This window comes from Oncorhynchus masou, chromosome 24 (genome assembly GCF_036934945.1).
Source record: "Oncorhynchus masou masou isolate Uvic2021 chromosome 24, UVic_Omas_1.1, whole genome shotgun sequence".
Lineage (NCBI taxonomy): Eukaryota > Metazoa > Chordata > Actinopteri > Salmoniformes > Salmonidae > Oncorhynchus > Oncorhynchus masou.
The window spans coordinates 31,968,319-31,980,161 of NC_088235.1; the positions used below are offsets into that span (position 1 = coordinate 31,968,319).

The 11,843-nt window shown below is 38.7% G+C and overlaps 1 protein-coding gene across 2 annotated transcripts in view; it reads left to right on the top strand.

The window, feature by feature from the left end:
* The window catches only part of LOC135512049 (calcium-activated potassium channel subunit alpha-1a-like), a 254,936-nt gene extending 245,720 nt beyond the window's left edge, over positions 1-9,216 (top strand). For both annotated transcript variants that reach the window (XM_064933655.1, XM_064933654.1), the window contains 2 exons: positions 4,239-4,267; positions 6,189-9,216. In XM_064933655.1, coding sequence (XP_064789727.1) covers positions 4,239-4,267; positions 6,189-6,364 — 205 coding nt within the window. In that variant the 3' untranslated portion in view covers positions 6,365-9,216. The remainder of the gene's footprint in view (positions 1-4,238; positions 4,268-6,188) is intronic.
* The last annotated feature ends 2,627 nt before the right edge of the window (positions 9,217-11,843 follow it).

Below are 11,843 nucleotides of genomic sequence, written 5' to 3' on the forward strand. Positions count from 1 at the left end.
GAGCTTTCAGGAAAAACAGCACTTCCAGGTTGGATTTTCCTCAGGTTTTCGCCTGCAAAAATCAGTTCTGTTATAATCACAGACAATATTTTGACAGTTTTGGAAACTTTAGAGTGTTTTCTATCCTAATCTGACAATTATATGCAAATTCTAGATTCTGGGCCTGAGAAATAGGCAGTTTAATTTGGGTATGTTTTTCATCCAAACATCAAAATACTGCCCCCACAGTTTACTTACATGTATTAATCATTGTTCCTATATTTGTAAATGTCAGTAAGTAATCTCTAAATAGGCATTTAAGCATTTTAATTATTTATTACTGAGTTAAGATAATTAATAAGCTGTTTGATCATAGTATGTTCACAATTTCAAAATAATTTATAATGAACTACCAGTGTACTAATAAACCAGTTATAAAGCAGTTATTGTCAACTCATCAGATTACTTATAAGGCATGTGTTAATGGTTGATTTATGGTTTGACTCACTTTTTATAAACATATTTATAAATGTATTTATCTATGTCAGGTTTTCCCACACTGGGCAATGCCGTCGGCATATACAAAAAATATATATACAGTATATTTTTTTTCTTCACATTTTCAAACAGTCCATTGATATTTTCCAAAGGGACTATACATTTGGGTGAGGTGTGAGTAGCCCCGTTTCACCGCCAAAAATAAAATTTAAACCATCTCGTGTTCAGTGAAATAACAACACAATGTCAAGTACAGGTAGCCTAGTTAAATAATTAACATCCAATCACATTAATCATTACTTTTTTTGCGGGAATTCCACTAACAGTCCTTATGTAGCCAAACGCAGCTGCTGCTCAATCCATTTGCTTGAAAATTGATAAATGGTTAAAAAAGTAAGGCCTGTGTCCATAGACACACATCCCAGCTCTACTGGTAGTACTGCTACTACCAGCAGTACTACACCTGTCAACGACACAAGTTGTTCTGCTTCCGCGAGCACATCCAATGCTAGCATCAGTAATTCTACATTGGTTGTTAGCCCAGCAAACATGGACACTGACAGTTGTGAATCTGATGCAGCCGAAGAGCTACTGCCCCCTTACCCGGGAAAGCATCGAACAACAGACCGGGACGTTGGACCATCGAAGAGGCGCAAATATGATCAGAACTACATTGATTTGGGGTTCACTTATATTAGGAGTAGTGCCTTTCCTCAGCCACAGTGTGTTATATGTGCAAAAGTACTATCTCAGAACTCGATGAAACTTGTGCAGACATTTAGAGACAAAACATGGCAATTTGAAAAATAAGCCACGGGAGTAGTAAGACATGTATAAAAGCAACAGATACCATTAATAAGAAGGGTCTAGAAGCATCTTATATGGTGAGCTACCGAGTGGCTAGGAGAGGCAAGCCCCATGTTATTGTGGAGGACTTCATTCTTCCTGGCTGGGACAATGCTGGGGGAAAAGGCCCAAAAAACTATATAGGTCCAAAGGTTTTCACTGCAGTGACGGATAAGGGATATATCTCAGTCCAGGGATGGAAGGTGTCACTGGACTCCTAATTATCCCATTATCCAATCTGCGAAATCGAGAAGATTGAAATAATACTCGTTTTTTTATTAAACTGCCTTGTTCATCAGCATGCTAGGCTAACTAATGCTAAAGCAGTCTATTGGATTCCAGAACACTCCCGACAGCAACTCACCCCAATGCTAGGCGTCACATGCTGTTTATAAATGGTTTATTAAGCCAAGTCTCCAGCTGAATATAATGCAATACTACACTTGCAATCTCTAAACAAGGAACTACTCACACAAACTGCATACTGAGAGATCATTTGTGTGTGATCTCCTTGAGAATACTGAAGTTTAAGTGTGGGTTTACAGGATATCTTTAACAGTTACCGAGGTTGCTGAGTGAATGCTACAATGGTTAGTACTCTAGGTGAGACTACAAATATACTTACAAGCTTGTTTTTATTTATCTTGCATATTTTTTGGTCTTACATAGCATACTTATTTTAGTATTTTAATATAGGCAAATGCCTCTTTTAGATATATTAAGTTTGGATGTTGCATGCTTTTCATATCTTTTTTTAAATTACAGTCAAAGCAAAAAAGAGGACCATTTATACAGTAGCATGGACAACTCTCTGAACGCTGTGGAAACAAGCATGGACATTCTATAGTTGCTTTGCAATGGTATACCAATGTAGAGTACATGCTGTAACATAATTTTATAAAATTATTAGCAAATGAATTGGAACCATGTTACCGTAATACACTTTGATGTGTTCAAATGTTTTTAGGGATGGATATTAAGCTAGCCTGAGCCTAGAACTTTTTATACTGGGCTAGTAGATAATCTGACAAACAAGCCAGCCAGGCCAGTGAAATGTTCAAATATCGCATGAAAAGGACATGAATTTGTGATCTACTAGTCTGGCTGGTCAGTGCCCAAAATCCTTAAAGGAATACTTTGGGATTTTGGCAATGAGGCCCTTTTATCTACTGCTCCAGAGACAGATGAACTCGTGCTAGTAGATACCTATAGACTTCCAGACATTGCGCCTACGCCAGTAAGCATTGGCTCTCGAAACGACCTCTAACTTCCTTCATAGTGGACACAGAACATAAACATGGTATACACAAGTTCATCTGACTCAGAGGAAGTAGATACAAAATCCTGAAGAACCCCTTTAAGTTTCATCCTAGCACATTTAGACTAGTTATTAGACATACAGTGGGTAGAACAAGTATTTGATACAGTGCCGATTTTGCAGGTTTCCCTACTTACAAAGCATGTAGAGGTCTGTAACTTTTATCATAGGTACACTTCAACTGTGAGAGATGGAATCTAAAACAAAAATCCAGAAAAAAACGTAATATTTGGTACAGAAACCTTTGTTTGCAATTACAGAGATCATATGTTTCCTGTAGTTCTTGACCAGGTTTGCACACACTGCAGCAGGGATTTTGGCCCACTCCTCCATACAGACCTTCTCCAGATCCTTCAGGTTTCGGGGCTGTCGCTGGGCAATAACGATTTTCAACTCCCTCCAAAGATTTTCTATTGGGTTCAGGTCTGGAGACTGGCTAGGCCACTCCAGGACCTTGAGATGCTTCTTACGGAGCCACTCCTTAGTTGCCCTGGCTGTGTGTTTCGGGTCGTTGTCATGCTGGAAGACCCTGCCACGCCCCATCTTCAATGCTCTTACTGAGGGAAGGAGGTTGTTGGCCAAGATCTCGCGATACATGGCCTCATCCATCCTCCCCTCAATACGGTGCGTGGTCCTGTCCCCTTTGCAGAAAAGCTTCCCCAAAGAATGATGTTTCCACCTCCATGCTTCACGGTTGGGATGGTGTTCTTGGGGTTGTATTTATCCTTCTTCTTCCTCCAAACACGGCGAGTGGAGTTTAGACCAAAAAGCTCTATTTTTGTCTCATCAGACCAGATGACCTTCACCCATTCCTCCTCTGGATCATCCAGATGGTCATTGGCAAACTTCAGACGGGCCTGGACATACGCTGGCTTGAGCAGGGGGACCTTGCGTGCGCTGCAGGATTTTAATCCATGACAGTGTAGTGTGTTACTAATGGTTTTCTTTGAGACTGTGGTCCCAGCTCTCTTCAGGTCATTGACCAGGTCCTGCAGTGTAGTTCTGGGTTGATGACTCACCTTCCTCATGATCATTGATGCCCCACAAGGTGAGATCTTGCATGGAGCCCCAGAACCAGGGTGATTGACTGTCATCTTGGACTTCTTCCATTTTCTAATAATTGCGCCAACAGTTGTCCTTTCACAGCTCTCTGGTCTTGGCCATTGTGAAGAGGTTGGAGTCTGTTTGATTGAGTGTGTGTACAGGTGTCTTTTATACAGGTAACAAGTTCAAACAGGTGCAGTTAATACAGGTAACGAGTGGAGAACAGGAGGGCTTCTTAAAGAAAAACTAACAGGTCTGTGAGAGCCGGAATTCTTACTGGTTGGTAGGTGATCAAATACTTATGTCATGCAATAAAATGGTAATTAATTACTTAAAAATCACACAATGTGATTTTCTGGATTTTTGTTTTAGGTTCCGTCTCTCACAGTTGAAGTGTACCTATGATAAAAATTACAGACCTCTACATGCTTTGTAAGTAGGAAAACCTGCAAAATCGGCAGTGTATCAAATACTTGTTCTCCCCACTGTATGGTTATACAATGTATGATGCCTATTTGTCTTACATGCGTAGTTCACACTTGTTTTTCTAAAGTGCAACAAGGATGAATAAAATGGGCCAAGGTATGGATGCGATGAATTAATATGCATGAAGTAGATAATGCATCAAAGTCATGCCCTTGTTGACTTTTTTTTTTGCTTTCTAAATGAAAGCAAAGAAGCTTCTGGTGTTTCCAAAATAAATGCTTCAATGCCCGACAGCATCCCAGACCTGCATGACTATAAGCTCGTCATCAGTCCCTCTTAAATACTCTATTATGGAGGAGTTTATATGACCACACCAAATGGTTTGATGCCACTTTGACTTGTTTTCAGACAAATTAAACAGCAAACACATTTTCCAGATGGGGACAATAAAGTAAACAAGTGAAGTCAGTCAAAGTAGAGTAAATCCTTTCAGCCATTATGGATCTTTCTACACTAGTCACCAGATACTTCAGCCATTAGGGATCTTTCTACACTAACCACCAGATACTTCAGCCATTATGGATCGTTCTACACTCGTCACCAGATACATCAGCCATTAGGGATCTTTCTACACTAACCACCAGATACTTCAGCCATTATGGATCTTTCTACACTAACCACCAGATACTTCAGCCATTATGGATCTTTCTACACTAACCACCAGATACTTCAGCCATTATGGATCTTTCTACACTAGTCTACAGATACTTCAACCATTATGGATCTTTCTACACTAACCACCAGATACTTCAGCCATTAGGGATCTTTCTACACTAGTCTACAGATACTTCAGTCATTATGGATCTTTCTACACTAACCACCAGATACTTCATCCATTATGGATCTTTCTACACTAACCACCATATACTTCAGCCATTATGGATCATTCTACACTAACCACCAGATACTTCAGCCATTATGGATCTTTCTACACTAGTCACCAGATACTTCAGCCATTATGAATCTTTCTACACTAACCACCAGATACTTCAGCCATTATGGATCTTTCTACACTAACCACCAGATACTTCAGCCATTAGGGATCTTTCTACACTAACCACCATATAATTCAGCCATTATGGATCTTTCTACACTAGTCACCAGATACTTCAGCCATTATGGATCTTTCTACACTAACCACCAGAAACTTCAGCCATTATGGATCTTTCTACACTAACCACCAGATACTTCAGCCATTATGGATCTTTCTACACTAACCACCAGATACTTCAGCCATTAGGGATCTTTCTATACTAGTCACCATATACTTCTGTGAAAGTACACTTGTTTGGACAATGTCATTGAATAAGTAATTTCATAATCTAATATATACAGTACGGATATCAAATCAACCGTCAGTTGGTCTTGTAGTTCTAATTTGATCCACACAATGCAGGTTGCATCAAGCCAAAGCCTGAAGCCCCTCATAAGGCAATATTACTTTTGAATGATTTTAAATCTTGAATATGAACATTATCGATTTTGGTTGGATCCCAAATGGGGCCCTATTCCCTTTAAAGTGCACTACTTTTGACCAGGACCCATAAAGCTCTGGGTCAAAAGTAGTGCACTATATAAGGATTAGGGTGCCATTAGGGATGCATCCTATGAGTCCATTCCAGCCATCCCAGCTGACCCAGAGCTGAATGCATTGATTGTTGTAGACTATTGAACTGTGGCGTTACATTATGATATTTGCATTGCATGACCACTGACACACACAACAGCATGGTAAACTATTCTATAAAGATAGCTTGCTATCTGACATTAGATCCCATTCAGCTTAAACAGTACTGATTTGGAATGCTTATGATATAGCCTTTTAATCACTTAGACATTTTGGAAACAGTGATTGCACTCCAAGTTGCACCTTATTCCCTAGTGCACTACTTTTGACCAGTTCCCTATGGGCTCTGGTCAAAAGAAGGTGCACTCTATAGGGAATAGGGTGACATTTAAGACGATACCAATAACATCCACAAACCATTAACTGTTTAATTTCTCTGTTGCTTCTCAGAAAAGACATGGTTTACAGATGAGCCTGAGAACGCGGCCTACCACAGGAACATTCACATCAAGCCAATGAGTACTAGTCACAGTAGTCACACAGCCAACCACCAGGTCAACCAGAACCCTTACAAATCCACCAACAACCATATTCCTTCCATCAGAGAAGTGGAGGACGAATGCTGAACTACAGAACCCCATGTTGACACCTACAGTTGAACCCACATGTAGAACACCTGGAAAAAGAACTTGGAACTCGAACCCAAGAACATCTAGAACCCACCTTGAGAACACATGGAAGTACACCTAGAACCCGTGGAACTGGAACCTGAAGAACACCTTAAAACTTGAATCTTTAGTTGCATTAATGATATATACCCATTGAATCTTGAAGAATATAACTTAAACTTGCCTCAGGAGCTTAGTTCTACTGTCATACCCCATCAGAAGCCAAAATATAAGTTTGTTTTACTCCAATGTTTGTAAACAATGTAAATGGGTTGAGCACTTTATTGTTTCAAGTAAAGATTCTAGCTTTAAAGGGATACTTTGGGATTGTATATATTTCCCCCATATTAAAGATGAACTTGTGGATACAATTTGTATGTCTGTGTCCAGTATGAAGGAAGTTTGAGTTAGTTTCACGTGCTAACTAGCGTTACACATAGACTCCCAGTCATTGCGCTATCTGCTAGCGTGCTAGCATGCGAGCAGATACCCATAGACTTTCAGTCATTGCGCTAACGCAAGTTAGCAACTTCCTTCAAACTGCATGCAGAGACATAAAAATGGTATCCACTCTGAGGAAGTAGATTTAGGGCCTCATTGCCAAAATCCCGAAGCATTCTTTTAACATAGAACTCCAGAGAACAAAGGAGTAGTTGGGATGAATGGGGTGTTTGCATGGGAAGACATCATTCAGTATTCTCCCTCAGATTCCTTCTTCATCAGTCACCAGTTACTAATCACATCAGTACAAACTAACCTCTTGGAAAAGGACAACCTTTTTCCAGTTCATATGTACAGTACATACAGTAACATAATATATATATTTATATATAAATGAAGCAACATAATATACATAAATACAATCATATATCAATCAAATGTACAGTCAGACAGTCAATAATGTTAACACTCAGCCATGTAGTTTGCACAGCCAGTTCCTCTTTAGTGACCAGACTCCATCAATTACCCATTTTGGAGAATGAGGGTCGCTTCAGTCAGAATAGATAGCAACGCAACACAAGATTACATATGATGAAACTTTATATTAGATTGTTATGAAACTGGACAAATTATTTGCCATTGAAAGCATTTTCATTTTTTTACTTTCATTTGTAGAATGGTGTTTCAAGACTGACATGTATCCAGTATTGGAAAGTCGTATGCTTTGGGTCCATGTGTTTTTGACATGCCTGGTAAGATACAATACATAACAAAGTTTGCAAAAGGGTATATGGTATTTTTTGTTAAATGCAGTCCCACCAGAATTATATTGTTATCGATTTTGATTTCACCATATTATCACTTTGTGGATCGTCATTTAATACGAGTAAATTCCCAAGACTATATTTGTGATTGATTGTCAACATTCATGTCAAAATAGTAAATTTTATTGTATTGGCCCAAGCCTTATTTCGATTGGCCGGTTTGTTTTTGCGTCTTCTGATCTACAGGATACTTCCTGCCTTTTTAGCTTTGATATCAATGTCCAACAAATATACTGGAATATGAGATGTGGGTGGAATGACACTGGAAATACAAAATAAACCATATTCCCAATACATTTGACCTGTCATTATAGAGGCATTATGCTATAACCCAAGTATGATGATGCTGTTTTGGAGGATGTTCAGTAAGCTAACCGAGCAGCTAATAAGATGAACAGACCTTAATTACCTTAACTAATAGGCCTACCTATTGGATTATGTTATACTGTATAGCCCTACCTGTATAACCCTACCTATACCTTAATAGACTTATCTGGAAGCACAGGGAGGGTTATACTGTATAACCCTACCTGTATAACCCTACCTATACCTTAATTACCTTAATAGACGTACCTGGAAGCACAGGGAGGGTTATACTGTATAACCCTACCTGTATAACCCTACCTATACCTTAATTACCTTAATAGACGTACCTGGAAGCACAGGGAGGGTTATACTGTATAACCCTACCTGTATAATCCTACCTATACCTTAATTACCTTAATAGACGTACCTGGAAGCACAGGGAGGGTTATACTGTATAACCCTACCTGTATAACCCTACCTATACCTTAATAGACGTACCTGGAAGCACAGGGAGGGTTATACTGTATAACCCTACCTGTATAATCCTACCTATACCTTAATAGACGTACCTGGAAGCACAGGGAGGGTTATACTGTATAACCCTACCTGTATAATCCTACCTATACCTTAATTACCTTAATAGACGTACCTGGAAGCACAGGGAGGGTTATACTGTATAACCCTACCTGTATAATCCTACCTATACCTTAATAGACGTACCTGGAAGCACAGGGAGGGTTATACTGTATAACCCTACCTGTATAACCCTACCTATACCTTAATATACGTACCTGGAAGCACAGGGAGGGTTATACTGTATAACCCTACCTGTATAATCCTACCTATACCTTAAAAGATGTACCTGGAAGCACATGGAGGGTTATACTGTATAACCCTACCTGTATAATCCTACCTATACCTTAATAGATGTACCTGGAAGCACATGGAGGGTTATACTGTATAACCCTACCTGTATAACCCTACCTATACCTTAATTACCTTAATAGACGTACCTGGAAGCACAGGGAGGGTTATACTGTATAACCCTACCTGTATAATCCTACCTATACCTTAATAGACGTACCTGGAAGCACAGGGAGGGTTATACTGTATAACCCTACCTGTATAATCCTACCTATACCTTAATTACCTTAATAGACGTACCTGGAAGCACAGGGAGGGTTATACTGTATAACCCTACCTGTATAATCCTACCTATACCTTAATTACTTTAATAGACGTACCTGGAAGCACAGGGAGGGTTATACTGTATAACCCTATCTGTATAATCCTACCTATACCTTAATTACTTTAATAGACGTACCTGGAAGCACAGGGAGGGTTATACTGTATAACCCTACCTGTATAATCCTACCTATACCTTAATTACCTTAATAGACGTACCTGGAAGCACAGGGAGGGTTATACTGTATAACCCTACCTGTATAATCCTACCTATACCTTAATTACCTTAATAGACATACCTGGAAGCACAGGGAGGGTTATACTGTATAACCCTACCTGTATAATCCTACCTATAACTTAATTACTTTAATAGACGTACCTGGAAGCACAGGGAGGGTTATACTGTATAACCCTACCTGTATAATCCTACCTATACCTTAATTACCTTAATAGACGTACCTGGAAGCACAGGGAGGGTTATACTGTATAACCCTACCTGTATAATCCTACCTATACCTTAATAGACGTACCTGGAAGCACAGGGAGGGTTATACTGTATAACCCTACCTGTATAACCCTACCTATACCTTAATTACCTTAATATACGTACCTGGAAGCACAGGGAGGGTTATACTGTAAATTATGTTAATATCACCAGGTATTAGGTGAAAGAATGAGAAAGCCACATATCGTATGAAGTGGCTGTATATATCTGTAGCTCTGGTACCATCGCGCACCTACAACAACCCCTGAACCCACACACCAATCTTACAGCTCTCTCCGCAACTCTCTGTTAGTAGAGGAATGCGCATTAACCCCCTGGACCAGAGCTATACCTGTAGACAGATCCTCCTTTGGCTGTAAGCTCTGCTTGGCATGGAGGAACTAGAGTAGCTTAGATGTTCTCCATGACCAGTCCCAGTGCTATACTCAGACTGTAGAAGAATGTAGAGGATTTTATATAGATATACCCCAAAACAGCTGAATCATGAAGGGATCATTTGGCTAACTACAGTACAAAGCTTTTTAATGCCAGTTTCTCATGTTTTGGTGTTACACAACTGACACTCAAACTCTTCACCAATTTGTCATGTCCATAAACCATAACCATATGTGTTAATCTCTTTTCTGTCTGCATACAATACGAAGCAGTACATGACTTTAAAGAGACAGAAAAAGTCAGTAATCTGAAGAAGGAAATGGTGTAGGATTTTGCTGACTTGGGGAACACCCAAGATTTCCGTGCCTCTGTGCCAGCATTGTGCCGGGCAGTGTTTAGGTCAAAGGACTCTAGCTAAAGACCCACTGTAGAGAAAGTGGTTTATTAAGATAGGGATTATATAGAAGCAGGGCATGTATATTTCTATTGCTAAAGAAGAGCGTGTCATATCTAGTCATAGAGACATTTCAAACCTTATAAATAACATTTCAAATCATGTAAATTCTTGGAAAAATGTGATATTTAATTGTAAAAGGTTATTGGGAATGTATAGATTCCCTGAAGATAATTAGCATTGTAACGAATGATGAGAGTTAAAAAGTCTTAAACTAACATTGAAATTAGGAATTTACTTAGTAACTGCGAAATAAAATGTTCTATGTTTACTTCTTGGTCCATTCAAGAAGTCAATACAAAGATTTAGTCAATTATTCCTATTGCGTTTATTGATGTTGGGTGAAGAGGAGATTGGCATTGCAGTTTAGTTTGTTTTGTTTGTATATTTTAACACTTTGATTTGTGGACACAATGACAAGTGCTACATTTATATTTCTGACTATGTCATACAGATGTAGAATCTTAATTTGAGCCAGTTTGCTACAGCAAGGAAATAATCCTGCAGCAAAAGGAAATGTGAATTATCTGTATTAGAAATCATGGACATTATGAAAATGTTCCTTTAGGGAAAATCAGGTCTGAAATTTCAAAGTAGAAACTACAAACTTCAGAAGCCTTTTTGAACCTCAAGTACACTACTATCAAATTAAGGTCCTATGTCTGTACATACAATATCCAATTCTAAATACAGTACCTTAATAGACGTACCTATTAAGTATTTTTAAGGATTGTAAATAAGTTGTACATGATTTCATTTTGTATTTTCACAAATTAAAAAAACTGATGTATTGTGTTCTATGTCATATTGTTATTTGTGATCTTGTATTTGTTTTTAGGTGGTGGGGGGATCCCTAATAATTGAATTACTAATTATATTGTACATATGAAATATCAACTCCATTTTAAGAGGAATACAGTCCAGCATACTGTAGTTTCTAGGCTATATATTCTAGTATACACAAGGCATTTTGGGGCAAATTCCGACATAGGTAATGTATGTTTTTCCTACTCACACTTTCCAATGCACTTCTCAGTAGTTGGTATTCCAAATCAAATAAAATGTGTGTTGAATACAACAGGTGTAGACCTTACAGTGAAATGCTTACTTACAAGCCCTTAACCAACAATGCAGTTTTAAGCGAAAATACCCCCCAAAATTATAAATAAAAGTGACAAATATTAAATACCAGAAGTAAAACAACAATAGCGAGGCTATGCACAGGGGGTACCGGTACAGAGTCAATGTGCGGGGGCACCGGTTAGTCGAGGTAATTGAGGTAATATGTACATGTCAGTATAGTAGAGTTATTAATGTGACTAGGCATAGATAATAAACAGAGTAGCA